The sequence below is a fragment of the Mustela putorius genome, unplaced genomic scaffold (assembly GCF_011764305.1).
Source record: "Mustela putorius furo isolate JIRA1106 unplaced genomic scaffold, ASM1176430v1.1 tig00003853_pilon_pilon_pilon, whole genome shotgun sequence".
Classification (NCBI taxonomy): Eukaryota; Metazoa; Chordata; class Mammalia; order Carnivora; family Mustelidae; genus Mustela; species Mustela putorius.
In genome coordinates, this window is record NW_025422005.1 from 21406858 (window position 1) to 21424421 (window position 17564).

The 17564-nt window shown below is 35.9% G+C and overlaps 1 protein-coding gene across 24 annotated transcripts in view; it reads left to right on the top strand.

The window, feature by feature from the left end:
- EPB41 (erythrocyte membrane protein band 4.1) overlaps positions 1 to 17564 on the top strand; it is a 194345-nt gene that overhangs the window by 149358 nt on the left and 27423 nt on the right. For 14 of the 24 annotated variants that reach the window (XR_006601692.1, XM_004740989.3, XM_004740988.3 and 11 more), the window contains one exon: positions 2751 to 2927. Coding sequence is in view for 23 of the 24 variants with exons in the window: in XM_004740989.3 (XP_004741046.1) it covers positions 2751 to 2927 (177 nt within the window). In the remaining variant the exon portion in view is untranslated. Of the gene's footprint in view, positions 1 to 2750; positions 2928 to 4699; positions 4751 to 5131; positions 5459 to 6072; positions 10198 to 17564 lie in introns of those variants that run through there. The other 10 variants (XM_013046811.2, XM_045064067.1, XM_013046812.2 and 7 more) reach the window with 8 other exon arrangements.

Consider the following 17564-nt stretch of genomic DNA (forward strand, 5'->3'; position numbering starts at 1 on the left):
CTGTGTGTGATGTGTTTTTTTCCCCAGCACTGCATTGATAGCAACAAGAGGGGATTTCTAAATAAGTGTGTGTTTGATAATTAAAACTACTAACTACTTTTTGAGAACATTTTATATTTAATGGTTTGGTTTGGCTGCTGCTAAAATGATAAGATGATAAGTATCAAAAAGTATCTAGCCTAAAAGCAGCCAAAGTAGTTTGGCTAACCATCATTCTCTAGTTACAGTAAAAGAAGAAAAATCTCAAAAATTGTCTCCCTTCCACCCCATAAGGATGTTCTCTCAAGTTATCTGTCACTCTAGCAGGGTTTTTTTTTTTTTTTTTTTTTTTTTTTTTTTTTTTTGGTAAAGCATCTCTCCTGCCCCACTCCCACTAATGCTTTGTTCTGGCCAAATAAGGTCGAGTTCATTTTTAGATCTACCGCCTCCTCCTCCATCTCCCAGAGAGAACCTGTAGCAAGTGTCTGTGACAAATTCTATTTGGAACAGGTCCCTTTGAGATCTTAATTTTACTCTGTGCCCCCACAGGTTTCTAACAGAGCCAGCTAAGAAGGATGGAGAAAGCTCTTTCAGAAACTACAGATTTTATTGAAATATTTATTTTCTCAGGTTTCAAGCCAATCAAAAGCTAGACAAGAAGAGTAACAACTCACCACTCTCATATTAAAAGGCAAACATAGAGAGTTATGGTTTTACCATAGCATCTTGCTCATTTTTGTTTTGTTCCATTCATACTTTAACTCTCCCAAATGTGTTAAGTTGTTCTTGGACCAAGCAGATTTAATTTCCAGTTAGGAGCTGGGTCACAGGGACTTACATGCCTTGTGGGTCTCAGTTGCTCAGCCTATTACTGGGTCTTTGACCAAGCTTGTTCATGCTTTTCTTTAGCTAGTAAACATGCTTTTCTTGCTTTCAGCTAGAATAAAAGTGCACACTGTTGTTTCCTCATGGTGAAGCCCATATTCATAGGCTATACTCACTTTTCATCCCAACAAGCAAGAGGTAATTTTTATGGGGAAGCTACAGGATTGTCCATTTTGGGTTTAGTTTTCTCTTTGATCTCGAAGCAAATATACATGGTTTAGTCTTACAAAAATAAAAGAACAGATTAGTAAGTGAGTTTTCTGAATGAATATCGCCAGAATCAAAATTATGTCATGTGCCTCACCAATTCTTTTTCCTATGCTATTTTCCCTTTGACATTGCTTTTGAAAAAATTTCATTTAGTTGAAGCCTGCGTGGCTCCAGAAATTTTTTTGAAAATTTTATTTAAATGAGTTCCAATTTTTCCCCCCAAATGTGGTGGTTTTCCACAGAAGGAAGGAAGGAAGGAAGGAAGAAAGAAAGAAAGAAAGAAAGAAAGAAAGAAAGAAAGGCTAATCTCAAAATTTATACAGCATATTAAAAGATATATTTAATATTATGCTTTTCTTGGATACAGAGCTGCCGTGATATATAATAAACACAGAATTTTTAGCATTCATCAAGTGACAGGCTCCCACATATTTTGATCTCAAGCACGGATCTGAGCTTTTTTGGAGAAGTATGTTGGACAAAGAACATTTCAGTTTTTGTCTTTAAATTGTATTTCCCATTTTATTTCTGGCCAAGTCTACTTTTTAAGTTTTATTTGCCTCCTGTTACATAAACCTGAATGTTATTTCTAGTTTTATTAACCTTTGTTTTGATCCTTTCCCCCTGGAATATCCCATTTAAGGGATATTAAACCTAGTTGTCCACTATCCAATTCTGCTGGAACAGTTGAGATATTTTAAACTGTTGAGGAGATATATAAGGTATTTGATGAATTCTTGTTAAATTACTTCCAATCCATTCAAAGTTACTGGAGGGTCCCTATTTTGAATTCTACTAAGGGAGGAAGTAAAGCTGTCAGAAGCTGGAAGGCATAAGGCCCTTATTTATTTATTTATTTATTTATTTTAAGATTTTATTTATTTGCTTGAGAGAGAGAGCACAGAGGGCAAGGGAGGAAACAGACCCCCACTGAGCAGGGAGCTGGATTTAACTCAAAGCACGAATAGTATTGGTAAAGAAAAAAAGCCATCATATCACACACCTGAGTGATTTTTCATAGATAATAACAATTTGCTCTCAAGGCTTGGCCAGGAATTCTAGTGATAAATTCTTATAACAAGAAAGGGCTGTTCCTGTTCATCAAAACCAGTAATACCACCTAGTATTAAGGAAGCAGAATTATCTCCAGGTATAAACAGAGGGATGCTGTATGATTGCAACTCACCAAAGCAAAACAACCAATGGTGGCAGTTGCATCTTTTATCATGTCCTTTGTTTAATAGCTGCTTCTTGTCTACTGCTATCTGCCTGAGCTGAGCCTCAATCAGTTCTTATCAAGATGAGGCTAACTGATCTGTGATATCATTCTCTTGGGATGAGGAGTTGGAGATCTAGCCCTCTGTCTTAATGGGAAGAAAAGTTGCAAAATTAAGGAGTGAGGTCTGTGGGTTACAAAACTGCTAAGAATTGTGGGGTTATGATGCTTCACTGCTTCCAAGAAAAGCACCTCATTTAAAAAAAAAGAATACTAAAAAAATGCAAGCAAATATACCATGTTGTATACTTAAAATTTGAATGCAATTTATGGATTAGTAACATCTGCCCTGGATGTGGTGTGTTTTCTGCCAGTGCCCATATAGTCTAGTGGGCTTCCCCTGATGTGTTTTTTTCCTCTGAGTATTTATTATTTTGCATGTTTGTCCTTTCAACTGTAGGATTTAGACAAAAGTCAAGAAGAGATAAAAAAACATCATGCCAGCATCAGTGAGCTGAAAAAGAACTTCATGGAATCTGTACCAGAACCACGGCCTAGTGAATGGGATAAACGCTTATCCACTCACTCCCCATTCCGAACACTTAACATCAATGGGCAGCTTCCTACAGGAGAAGGAGTGAGTACTTCGTCCACGTGACCACTTGTGAGAATGAATGAAATAAACGTTATTGTCTATTAAATGTTCTGTATATAAGTAAAGTAAGTTTAGAGCTGAAATTTAGCTTTGGTTCCTCACCAGTTCATTGCAGCTCTAAGGCATTCATAATCAAACACTTGTTTTTAAGTCATATGGGCTACCCAGTCGAATTATAGGAGCCGTTTAGAGCTACCATTAGATGACTAGGCTCTTGAGAACTGCCTCCTTCTGGTTAGTGTGTGTTTACAAATTGATCATAAGCCAGTGGAACTTCGTGTTCAAACTGTGCCTCCAAGGACCAGAGAGTTTACTAAATTTAGTAAGGTCAGAATTGGAACAGGATAAACATTTTTTTAAACTTTATTTGAACATTTGCACAACTGAGAAATGTCTGGAATGGTTGACCACAATTATATAATAAACGAAGGAGACCTCTAAGCCAGAGAATGCAGAACACCACACATTAATGATTATATTTCAATTATAGAAAAATTATTGACAGTTCATCTTTATGAGCAGCTTCAAACTTTTAACATGTTGTTTTGTAAGATAGTCACAGTTAGAAGAAGTTGGAGATACCTTTCAGGCTGGTTTTTTTTGTGTGTGTGCTGTTGTCATACCTGTTGTAGAAATCCTACGTCTGACTAAATGAATCTATGTGATGAAATATCTTAAAAGTTACCTTAAGCATATATTTAAAAATTCTTAATCTTTAGCTTATACAGGTTAATATTTATATAAGTAGTCACAATGATTTAATGAATGATGATAATAATTTTTAATATTCCTGGTTTTCACCAATAGCAACAGCAATTCTAGTCAAGAAAGGTAGTGATGTCTTAATAATGTTAAAAAAAAACAAACCTGTTTTTAAATTCAGAATTCATGGTAAACTATTCAACTTTGTTTAGTTTCTGGAACTGGAGAAGATGATAAAAGTTGACTCGCAGAAGGGACTTTTTATCTTTTTCAAAATGCGATTGAAATTGACCAAGAATTCTCCAAGGTAGAGTCCGACCAGTTTCACCAAGTAAGACTGGAGAATTCCTGAATGATGGGTAGCTAGTTACCGGGGGTGACAGGATGCTGTTGTTTCTATTCTTCAGCCTCCATTCCTTGATGTAAATGGACATCAGTTTTAGATTCTAAATCTAGATAATGTAACCTGAACTGAGACAGTGACTGCTTTCTATAGCTCTAGATTTCAGGAGAAACGCCATGTTGCTGTCTTGCCTGGTTAACTGTCTCTCTAAACCATAGCTGCTTATTTTCTAGAAGCTTTCTTTTTGACTTTGTAGAAGTAATAAAAGATGCTCGATTACTTTGAAAAGTAATTTAATACTCTCTTGGATGAAGTTTGGTAAATTTGAATCAGTCTCCATTTCCAGAAAATATCTTCTATCTTAATAGAAACCTTTCAGAAATCATCTCAGGGCTGGTTGGAAATGGGTATGTCATTCTGTGGACTTTAAAGAAAGGACTTTTATAAATGAGATTGGTGGGGAGTACTTGAGCCACTTTAGCTCTGTGCTTCTGTATATTACTCCTCTAAATGAATAACAGAATAAGTAAGAACTGTCCTATGACAACCTTTTTTAAAGGATAACTCCACTTTCTGGCATATCTTACTTTTTCTTCAATGATGAGGGCAATATTTCTGTTCTTTGGGGATACGTATCCTCTTCCGACTTTGGCAGCATTGTTGTTGCGTTGCGAGGCTACTGAATTTTATATAATTTGTGTATGACCAGGTGAAGAAAACCTCTGTCCTTCCCTCGGAAAGAAAGGTTGGTGGGCCAGAGGTAAAGCTGCTGTTATGACTCGTGCTTCTCAATCCGAATTTGCTCTTGTCATGGCACTAAGCAGATATTCCCCCAGAACTGAACAGCAGCTGCTGAGTAATTTTTTTTCTTTTGGCTCTACTAGTAAATTCACACTCCACTGCCTTTTGACCTAACACATAACATTTCCACAGCTGCAGCTTTTGCAGCTTTCAATTTGCTTATTTCGGCGCATGGCTGGTTGAAAAGCTGCATGAAGATGTAAATATGTATTCAGAGAGAAAATGAATTTAATTGTACCCTATTCTTTTTATGTTGTCTTTCTTCTCCCTTCTTATATTCTTTTAAAAAATCATTATGATTTTGCATCCTTTCTTTCCTTTTTTCTTTTTTGCTGACCAGTCCCCAAGCTACTTTCTCCCTGATACATATCACTTAGGGGTGTGCAAAGAACCTGTGTCAAAAGTCCAAACTGATCAGAGAAGGCTGGCCCAACTGAGAGAACTTAGAGCCAAATTTTTCCTTTCATAGATAACATCTCTTGACTAGATGGCAGAGCACAGAAATTGTTGGGGGAGGAAAAACTTCTCAATTGGACATTTGGAAAAGGCAACTTACCTTAAAATTGTCAAAAACTCTGCTTAATGTGATGTATAAACCTTCATGATGGTTGTTACTACTATTATTTTTAATCATGATTCTGCAAAAGAGGGAGGACATTTACAGTTGTTGAGATTTGTTGGGGGGGGGTGTTGTTTGTTTTTGGTAGACCTTGGAGGCACATACAAACTTTTATACTTTTTTCTTTTGCAATCTTTAAAATGTATGGGATTAAGATTTTTATTCCCTTGACAAAAGCTAATTGCTGTTGAACTGTTGCAGTTTTTTAAGTCTATATGAAGGGGATATGAGGATAACTTTTTATATTCTGCCATTCTGTTTGTAATAAAACTAACTTTTCTCATGGCGAGAAGAATGCTTCATTATTGGCTTTACCCAAGTGATCTAAGAAAAATTGGCAGCACTAAAGCAATGAAAAATGACCAATATTCATATATGAGTATCCTTGAAGGAGGAAAAATACTCTTGCTAAGGAAGTCGAGTAATTGCTTGAACTTTCAAGACTTCTAATGTTCATTCATTCAAAAAATTATCTGTTGAATACCCGACTATGTTATAGAGACTTTGCTGGGACAAATTGCCAAAGTAAAGTAAAATAAAGAGAGTCCCAAAAGATCTTCCCAAATCCTTTGCACATCCCCAAGTATCATTTTTGAGCATTTTTCCATCTGTCATTTTGTTCATCTTTCTCTGTCTTTCTTGATCTTCTACCGTGAAAGCAGACACAGCAACGTGCTCTGTTAGTGCAGGATGAAGAGAAAATTAAAAGGCAAGAGAGATCTACTGAGAGAGCCTTGCCCCAGCAAGACAATGAAGAAATTCTTCCCAAGGTTTCTATTCCAATCCCTGAGGATCACAAGTCTCTCAAAAAGTGCCACCTCTACTCTAGTACTTTATCATCTCCTCGTATTCCTTTCATGATGTCTTTTCTCGTGATTCTTGCATTGGCTGTTTGGTGGTTGATCTTTCTGTGATCGGAAAACAGGGTGCTCATCCGAAATGTCAAGACTAAAACCATTGAACTTTTGTCATTTACTTCTACTGTGTTATCTCCTGTATGATATACCCTTTGATCGTCATAGTTCACTGTTCTAGGGGAGCTCTTTTTGATCATTTTTCTGTCAATAAAATGTTGCTCTTCGTAGAATGTGTATTGTGGGGTACAAAGGAGTAGCAATGGATTGCCCAAGCCAGCTTTTCCTCACTGATGCTTAACAAGTTCAGAGAAATCAGATATAAGTATGTGACAGTCGGTACTTTCCCCCAAAAGGTTTAACTCTTCTGTCCTGCATGTGTGTATTGTTCACTGCTGTTATGTCCTCTTCTCCTCTGTTAACAAGCAAAGCAGGATACTCATAGAAACATTTGATGGAATATTTCCTAATCTTCTATAGTCATTTGTGTGGCATGGGCTCTGTAGTTTAAAAAAAAAAAATTCAACTTGTTAATTTTTCAAAAGCCTTAAAATGATACATTTTAATCTATGAATCCATAACCACTCCTTTTCTTGAGATATCAAACCAGTATATACAAAGGCCTTTTTTGGAAAAGGGCTTTGACTTCTGTGGCCTTCTTATGTGTATTTCTGAAATGTACAGGGAAAAACATCTTTATCCTGCCTGGTCTATAGAAGGGATCTGCAAAGGTTAAATGCCAGCTTTTCACAAGTAGAATGTTGAAGGTTTAAGGAAAATGGTGCTGTGCTGGTGCCCCTTAGCCTCCAGCCAGGGCTGAATTTACAGACCACTGTACCCATCTTTAAAAGTCCTAGAATACAGATTTATTCAAGATCTGTACATAAATATACCCTTCTCTGAATTAATACTGTGTTATTTCTTTATGACTTAAGTAATTATATTGCTAGAAGCAATATTTAGCCGTTATCACAAGCTTAAAAAATATATATTGATATATTCTGTTTTCCTGATAGACTTCAGACCTGTTTACTCTTACATTTGTGTTGAAATCAATTGTTTTTAATTGATGGCTTTGTGAGCTAAAGTTCTATCGTGACAAGTATGTGTCCCTCTGTTTGCATGTTGATTTTTAAGGCTTCGCTGAAGAAAATATGGGTGTGCTTTGTTTTCACAACACAACTCAGATGTCTAACCTGTTATTTTTTACCTCGGTATTAATGACATCTTGCATGCAGCTTACTTTTTATGGCACTTGGATGTACCAATATGGATGCTTTGGTTAATGTCTCAAATATTTGTTTTGGAATCTGAGTTCATGGGGTTATCAAACTGAGATTTTTGCACTTTGTTTTACTTCTCAACACTTTTAGTTGATGAAACTTCTAAACAAGACCTTTTGTTTTTAAGATGATGGCTTCTTACAGCAAAAAAGAAAGAAAGAAGGAAAGAAAGAAAGAACACTAATGCCAAGAATCTTTTGTCCTTCAACACCCACCACAATTCTATTTTTCTCTGGAGACATGTAGAAATAATTCTCTGGTATTTCCTGAAAACTGCTCTTCTGTCATCATAGGCTTTCCCCCCAAAATGGGAAAAGAAGTAAGGGCAGGTTGAATTTTAAAATCTTATATGGGTGTGTATCTTTCACATCACAGGCTATGTCTGTGTATAACAAATATTTTGTAACTAAGCATATTTCTTGATTCACTCATAATAAGAAAAGAGAAACTTCAATCAATCTAACACATTGCAAAGCTGTCCTCTGACACAGAAAGTGATTATCCTAAGTAGTCCCCTTTGTCTTTGAAGTAGAAATGTAAGAGCTTTCCTTATGAAATAACAAAACTGTAACATTGGTTAGAGTCTTCTAAAATTTTTTCAGGAAACTGAAAAGGAAATAATCAGAATTTATTGTTACTTTAATAATGGCTTATGATTATATTTTCAGTTTTCATCCTGGTACACAGCTTTTTATTAACTATTATTGTAAACTTCACCTTGGATTTTGTTTCCCTTTGTATTAGAGTGATTCCAAGTCCATTAAAAGTCCAGCATAAGTCAATAATATTTTTCAGTGTTTTGAAGTGCAGCATGAGTCCTCAGAAATCTTTACTGATGGTTAAAGGAGAGGCACTTTCTCTGATTAATGGGATAAGAATGGTTGAGAGGAGAAGTGCCAAACCTTTGTGTTGGATTAAGCTGGTCAGTGCAGGTTCAAAAGATATACCCATCACAGTTAACAGAGGAAAAAAATAGTAGACATTATAGCTTTGTATTAACTACTGTTAATACTGCTGATATTTGTAACAAAGCTGTAAATAATCTTAGTTTCCTTCTCATATCTCATTCCATTCTGAATGCCAGAGACAGATCCAAGTAACTGTGTATTGGCTTTATTCTGGTTCAGCTTCTTAATGGCCAGTTGATAAATCAAATCAAAACAAAACAAAACAAAAACTAATTTGGACTAAAGGTATCAATACAGACCAGTAAAAAGTCTTGGGGTTTTTGCCTTGGTTTTGCTGTTAATCATTTCTAGGGTGATTCTGAGAAGTTCACTTAACTACTTGGTGCCCAGATTTCCACCTAGTAACATGGAGACAAACCTACCTCATGAGAATGAATCTGTAACGTTTTCCAGGAACCAGAAGTTCAGGTTGTTGTTGTTCATTTCTTGGTCTTTTGGGGACTGGGGAGATGAAAACTTAAAAATCAACAGACATTAATTTCTTAGAATTTTTTCATATGAAAGCAAGCATTTAAATAGTTGTGTTGATTTCTGTCTACTTCTTACTGGTATTTGACCAAGCACTTAAAACTACTGAAGGTAGAAATGTCTTTCACTCTTAAACAATTCATCTTATCCTTATGGTATTCTTACAGTGGACCAAACTTGAAAATAAACCCAGCATCAATCTTTGGACCTATCTTTTAGCCATTTTCTTATGCTAACACTTAGAATATGAAGGAGATTCAGTTCATGTGGATCAATTTTACAACTTGTTTACATCTCTGGTAAAAGTTTTGGAGGGAGAAAATGATTCCATTGACTAATATTAGACTGGGGATTTTCTGTGGATTAGGTTTCCATTTGTCATCCTAGATCCTAGTACATTTCTTTCTAGTAAATGTTGTAAAAATTTCTCTGAATTTTCTGTGGCTATAAGCAGATTTACTGTCTCCTACATTCCTGAGTTACTTCTATAATATTTCCTACAGATAAGCATGGAGAATATACTAAGCATAAGAGGTTTGGTTGTTTTTTTAAATGGTATTAGCAAGCAAAATTTATACTTGGGCTTTACCTAGTGATCATATATTTACAAAAGGAAGACAGAAAATTCAAAAATAGTATGAGGCACTTTTTCACATTGTTGCTGTTTTGTTTTTTTCCCCCCAAAAGTATTGAGTATAGTAAAGGTATATAAACTTCTCTTCAGTTTCCATCCCTTGTATTCTTTACAGAAATTAGAAAATCCCAAACTTCTTTACAGCATTCTCTACCACACTGAGAAAAAAATGTTGCTTGTTTTCATTGCACTCAAACTAATCCTGTTGTTTGTAATTTGGTACTAGAAATGGAGATGAGTCCTTGTTCTGTTCTCCATTATGCATGGCATGTGGGATAACTGTATTGGCCTCCTCCACATTGTAGTGGATAGTGGACCAATGAGTCTGCTCTCATTTCTGTTTCTGTTACCCCTCATGCCTTAGGATCTCCTTCTTTACTGCAGTAGAGCATGATACAAAGAAACAAACAAACAAATATTGGTATGGACCTGGGATTGGGCACTGGAAATGGTTAAGAAGGCATGGCTGTTAGAGGGAGGAAGCCAGAAGGCGAACAGGGATGGGTGTGATCAACAATTAGAAATTCATGGAGTATTTCACTTCATAAATGAAATTCTTATCTTACTAAAACTTGAGAGACAAAAAGAAGTAGCCTGTTACTCCCACAGATCAGGAATACAGGCTAAAAGCTAAATAACTTCAATCATAGCCTAACTAAATGTGTGGGTGACAGGTCATTGAGGAAGTGTATGCTTTAGAAATGGTTTTCTAATCTTATGTGATTGATATACAGAGAACAGCCTCCCACTTTATAGTCAGAGTTCTGTTCACAGTAAATAATAGAGTAAATCTAACATTTCAAAGATAAGAGGGCAGGAGAAGCATCAGTCCTAACTATCTCTTCAGAACTCTCCCCACCCAAGTCATTAAAGGGTGCAGTTTAGTCTCTCATTTTCTTCTCTACTATTCTCTTTAAAGAAGAGTCTTCATATGTACACGATCCTAGCTCAATGAAACATAGAGACTAAAACTTAAGTGGGAACCATGGTTACTGCTATGCATTTATTCATTGCCCTCATTATGTATCGCAGATGCAAAGAGGCACCATTATCAGAATTTTAGGGTTGGATAAGCCCCAGATCCAACTCTTCTCCATTCCAATGCTTGACTCTTCTGTACCGTATCATTTAGTGATTTAAAACCATTTATGGACAAAGTGATCTCTAGCCTCCCAAGATACAGCATACTACATCTGGACATCTCTGATTTTTGCGTATACATCATTCTTATATTAACTCAAAATCTGTTTCCCTATAGATTTCAATTCTTGGTCCTGAATCGAAGCCTTCTGAAGAATTTTCTATCTTTCATATTATTTCATATTGAATTCACATAGTTAAATGTAACTCCCATGTTGGAATTAGTCATCGTTCTTGCCCTCAGATAACTTACCATCTGATATCCAGATCTGTCCCAATCTTCCTTCTAACATGTTATCCTGCCTTTTTCTTTCTTTTTCTAGCTGTCCTGGTTTTATCAGCTCATTTTCTTTCTGGCTCCGTTGCCCATCGGTTGCTTGCCAATGGTTTATTCATCTTATGTTCTTATCCATTCACTTGCCCTCTTTCTTAAAAAGAACATCTTGAAATTCCTGGAAATCCCTGAGCTTCTTCATAGATGACATAGGCACGTGGGATTTTTTTTTTCTTTCTTTCTTTTTCTTTTTTTTTTTAGATGAAAGGGAGGAGGTGGGATAGTTTTGTATCTTTGGAAACTTCTTGTAGACCAGAATCTGTTAACAAGACAGAATCACTATTCTATTTTGAAGGAGTATACTGCCAGAGGCGGCATTCTAGGTTTGCATGCCTTCTCTGACTGACTAATCTTTACATACTTTAGCACCCCCATGTGATTTAATTTATATCATTGTGCTATGGTAAACTTATGGAAACTTACTTTCTGTGTAACATTCTGATGATGGCTTAGATCCCCATCAAAAAAGTGGTATTAAAAATTTGAAATGACGTTAATCCATCTCTTTTAGCTTGTACCTGTCTCCTCAAAACTGTGAGATTCTCAAAGGTGAGAGTCTGTTTTATGCATCTTTGTTTGCCAATCTATCACCTTTGTATCTCAGATATATAACAAATATTTAAAATTTGTTAAATTGGATTAAATGATTAGTCACAGATGGTAATGGATAAACTCTAACTTTTCATGTAGAATCTCTTGTATTGGGACACAGATTTATGCCAAATTAATCACCATAAGCCTAATCAGTATATGTGAGTAGCCCAAAAACTCATATATGAGCCAGAAGCCACAGTCTCTCTTATTAATCCTGTAGCATGGTCCGTGGTTTCTTTAAAGAAATCTCCTGTAGTAGGTGTCAGTCTCTCTTGTTAATATCTTATAATTTGGTTCAGTTAAGAGCTCTTACCCATTTATCAAAGGTAACAGCCAGCTGTTTTCCCTATGGAAGGTATTACTGAGACCGGGTGCTTATTTGTATGTATAAATGCATCTTGGAGTGTGACACCATAAAGGGAAACTGATATTTGACAATTTGTGTTTATCAAAATACATTGCAGAGAAGAGTTTGATCCTTTTTTCTTGGGTTTCACATGGTATGAAAACACCAAGTGTATCAAACTCTTGTGATATCAAGGGTTTTGTATATCAGGTAGACCAGGAGTTGGCAAACTTTTTCTGTAAAGGTTCAGATAATAAATATTTTAGGCTTTACGGGCCATATAGTCACTGGCATAACCACTCAACTTTGCCATAGAGAACAAACAAATGAAGATGAACGTATTCCATCACTTTATTTATGGACACTGAAATTTGAGTTTCATGTAATTTTTATGGTCACTAAATATCATTTTGTTTTCCATACCGTTAAAAAATGTAAAATCGTTCCTAGCTCATAGCAATACAAAAATAAGGAGTGGGCTGGATTTGAACTGTTGGCTGTAGTTTGCTGACTGACCCCTGACACAGGTCTAGAGAACCAGAGAACCGATAAATTTACTCTTTCTGCCTTTGTACTGTTTGAAGAGCTGTAGATGCTCTAGCATCTTTATTCAGTGTTGAAGTATTTTCGGTCTTGTTTATGACTAGAAATGGAAAACAAAATGCAATGCATTTTTTCTATTTATTTAGTAATTGTGGTGCACCAGAACTGTAATCTAACATATCTGTAACCATCACAGCACCCCTGCCTTTGTCAGTTTTCCAGATTGTTCAATGTTAACTGTCCTCTTAATATATTTAGCGATGAATTCAGCTAACCCCCTTGTTTGGTTTGGTTTCCAAGGGTCTGCTTTCATTTTCCCCTAAGGAATAAAGAAACAATTCCCAAATTCATTTTCTCTTTAGTTTTTAGAGGTATCTAACAAACGTGGTAAAGAACGTGAAATGATTTTTTACTCTGAAGTTTTGGTACACCTCAGTGTTTCAAACAGTTGTATAAATTTAAGGTTGGGAATCTAAGGAAAACATTTTAGAAGGGTTCCTTGTTCTAAATAAAGAGATTTCCCTAAGAGGATTCCCCCCCGATTTGGGGCCTATGAGGACAGTATTGACCAATAAGTCAGAATAAAATGAATTTATATCCTTTCGGGAGTGTCTTTGCTTCCTGGTTGACCTGGTCATGATTGTGTTCTGAAGAAGTTCTTGGTCTATGTTTAGCTTTGGGAGGTGCTTTCTAATAAATCCATAAATTTACGTTCCTTTCCATTCTCTGGGCCAGGATGCTTTAGCTCTGATACTAGGCTGAATAAATTGTTTATCCCTTAGCAGTTCAGCAAGATATTTAAGCCTAAAGAAATCTGCTAAGAACTTCTCTTTTGGAACGTTTTCTTTGATATTTTTCTCACGTTATTTGCTGTTAATATGTAAATTTATCATGAATAAATCTTATTGAAAATCTGATTCTGGGTGATAGTAGTCATTAAGGAAATAGGAGCCAGCAATGCAGTATATAGATCCACTCAAAAAAGAAAAAAAAAGGTGGGGGGAGGAAAAAAAGGGAGAAGAAACTTCTGCGTCAGGGGATTAGCAAAAAAACATATCAAACATCATCAGTCTTTCTTGAAAAGTTCCCTTGTTTTTCCACGTTTTCACTCTTCTCTATGTCCCAGTAATTGTCTTTTGCTCAGTCCTAAAGCAGACATAACCTTGACATGTGTTCAGTTCTTGGAATATTAATGTTTTAAAATCAGCTTGGAACTCATTTGACTTATTTATACCAAGTGTTATAAATAACTTTTTTCTAACCATCTTAATCAGTCACTACAACACATGTAATTGTCGCATCTGTTAGAAGCATTTTTAATATGCTGAGTTTGTCTTTTGTTTTTTTATAAAGCACACTACAAATTAGTGGTTATTAACCATCCAGTATTGCCACTGTGATCATAGTGAAGAGTGAAGAATGGAGTGGGTGTGGATATGTGGGTGTGAGGAGAGCGTTCTCCTATAATATGGAATTAACAGAAGGTATACTGCTTTATTCACTTCACCTCCGGTAAACCTTATCTCTTATGTTAGTTCTAGATTCTATTGTATCACCCAGGTAATTACTTAAAACCAACACTCTACATTTTGAAGTGGTCTGTTTACTAGCTCAAAGTATGTACTTCATGGCTGTGTCTGAGTAGTATAAAATTTTGAAGAGTTTCTTCAAAGCCATGTTCTTTTTAGGAACTTGTTGAAAATGTTACAATGGAAAGTCATTTTCATTATTATAGGATTTTTCAGGAAGAGAAGATACAGCTAGTTAGTATCTAATAAGAGTTTCCTGTTGTACTTAGTTCTGTGGAATCAAAATGTTATTTTCTAGGTATTAAATTTTCTAGATACTAAATTGGGCCATGATTTTTTTTAAGTACTTATTATGCCTTTAATCATTTTTGGAATTGGGATTTCTGAGAAATCCTGCCAAATATATTTGTGTTCCATATTAAGTGATCAGAGTTTTTATACTGGTTATAATTCCTTCCTCTCTATCTCCATTTCTCTATCTTAGCCCTTCTTAGCATCTTGAAATAAAATTTACCAACCAAACGCTTCTGATCTCCTAGACTTGTTTAGTATAACTTTTAATATTTGCTGAAAACTTTGACTTCTATAGCTCTATTCAGGTTTGAGAACACTCATTTGATCTGTGGAGTCCTTGCTGGTGAGTGCAGTATTAAGGCAAAATTTTCTATTACCTAATAGATAAAATTTTGCCTCAGGCACTGATTTTGAAGCTGTTGCTTTTACAGTCACCTTTTCTGGGGATAATCTAATAACAGCACTATTAAGGAAATTATAAAAACTATGTTTGAAGGATAATTGTCATTGGCAAATTTCATTTGCTGGCATTTGCGAGAGGCTGCATTATGGAGTGATTTTCTTATAATAAGCAGTTTTACCAACTGTAATTTACTAAGGCCAACATCTAAGTAAGCCCCTTTATCCAGATGTAATCTTTATATGCCAGAGAATAGCAAAGAACCATGAAAATGACTCAAGTTTTGTGGAGAAGCTAGCGAGCACTACAAGGGTATATTTCTAGCTAGGGACCAATAACATACTAACTTTATTTTTTAAAAAAGAGTGGGGGCGGATATAGCCAAGAGAGAAACTTTAGAATGAAGAGAAATGCAAGATAAGGTATGGCACACTAGAGAGGAAAGATAGAATTTTTAATTCATCTTTTGCTAGCCACATGGTTACTCTGTTGTTAGTTTATCCCCATCCTGAGTGTTTGTGATTCTAATGTCCTTTTTCAAACTGTCAGCTGGCCTGAGTTTTCCACTGAAAGTGTACCAAAACTATTATTTATGAGGCTCTTGAGGGGTGTGGGGGGCTAGAGAATGATTTTCTTTTTGGTGAATTTTGTTCTTTCTTCATTCGTTTCCTTTTTTGGCTGAAGAATGGGCTATTGCTGCTTGACTTGTCATCTTTATGTGCTGTTTATACATGGCTTTTACAAAAGAAGCTATTACCACATCTGATTTATCTTTTATTGCAAGTGCCCATATAAAAGTATTTGTTTTAACAAATTTTTTTTAATCACCAGGTTGACATTCCTACTGATTGTCATACAACCACAGGAAACACCAGTTATTACTAATTTTCAAAACAGGAATAAGATTACAAATATTGATACTAAATTAATGTATAAAGACATTTTTTTAGAGCTTCCCCCCAAGGCATTTAAAGCCGTTGTTTGCTGAAACATAAATTTCCCATGTTTTGTTAAAGAGAAAAATGTAGAAACAAAGCACTCGCAATTAACTGATCTAATCAGGATTGGGTTCTACATTTTTTAGTTTGCATGTTGCAGACCATTTGTGGGTATTACTTAAATAGACTGTTGATAAGTTAAGTGACTATAATATTTATTGTTTACTTTAGTAAAGAACCAGGAGCTGGACACTACTGCTGGGTATCTTCCTTCTGTGCTTAGCAAGATAACCTCGATTCCTGCTGGTTCTGTGGGCATTTGCGGTGCAAAGCATTTCTTACTGGGTTTGCGAAGCAAGGGTAATGTGCTCGGTGGGTGTATGTGTGTCTGTGCACAACCCTGTCCTTCAATCCCATTGCCTCCCTCTTCTTACTCCCTTTTTCTTATCGTATTTATTTTTTTGATTATATAAATCTTATTAAAAAGTCTAACGAGGGGCGCCTGGGTGGCTCAGTGGGTTAAGCCTCTGCCTTCGGCTCAGGTCACAATCCCGGGGTTCTGGGATCAAGCCCCACATCAGGTTCTCTGCTCAGCAGGGAAATGTGAAAACAAATGCTAGTTTAATAAATGTGGTAGGTTTAGGGAAAGTGAGATTCTGGAAAATGAGGATAGAGGTAGTATGTTAAATCATGGGCTCTTTTTACAGAAAATTTAATAATTTCAGGAAGCAAAATCTGTGTGTAGTAACATAGATATGATTTGGACTTAGAAATAGCAATAAATCTATTAAGTTTTAAATGATTGTAAATTTTGTGACTAATGAGAAATGTTTTTCCTAATTTTCTTTTTTTAGCAGATAGTATATATCTCAAAACTATTAAAAAATGGCCTATCCAGTGTTTTTCATAAGGAGCTTGAATCAGGAATATTTATTAAATATTCTCATAGTGTACCTATTTTAATTCTTATATTCTGTCACAATTTCTTTCTTCAAAATTCTGTCTGGTGATATTCTCCAAAATATAAGGAGAGGGGCGCCTGGGTGGCTCAGTGGTTTAAAGCCTCTTCCTTTGGCTCAGGTCATGATCCCAGGGTCCTGGGATCGAGCCCCACATCGGGCTCTCTGCTCAGCAGGGAGCCTGATTCCCCCATCTCTCTCTGCCTGCTTCTCTGCCTACTAGTGATCTCTGTCTGTCAAATAAATAAATAAAATCTTTAAAAATAAATAAATAAAATAAAATCTAAGGAGAACCTGGCTGAGAACTTGCTAAGCCGAAAGGAAGACCAGCCTTAATTAAATATATAGGATTGGCCCACTTTGGGTGCTCAAGAAACACTTCCAAGTAGAGAGTAGATGTCTTTATTGCTCTGGTTCATGTTTCTTTGCAAAAGGAAGAATTTTAAGAAATAGAGTACAAAGACAAATAGTGTCTAGTATTTGCCCATCACTTCACTGTGAACACCTGTACAGTGAACCCTCATAATAATCATAACAGCAATGCTCTTGCTTCTTCTCATAAAACAGAGTCTCAGAGCTTGAGAGGCCTGCCCAAGAACAAGCGGTTTTTAAGTGAAAGAACTGGAACCAGAACACAGGTCTTTGATGTTTCAGTCTGATGACATTCTGTCACACCACATCTGTCTCCTAAGTCACTCAGTCCCCAAATGAAAATGTGGTAAACGTTACAGAGGGTGAATTAAGGAGAAGTTTGGAATTTGTGAAACCCTAGTGATTTATGAAACTGGGTATTATGAAAATGGCTCTCAGAAAAGAGAACGGTTCTCTAAGATCCTGAAACCACTGATGGATTGATTTATTAATGCTGGA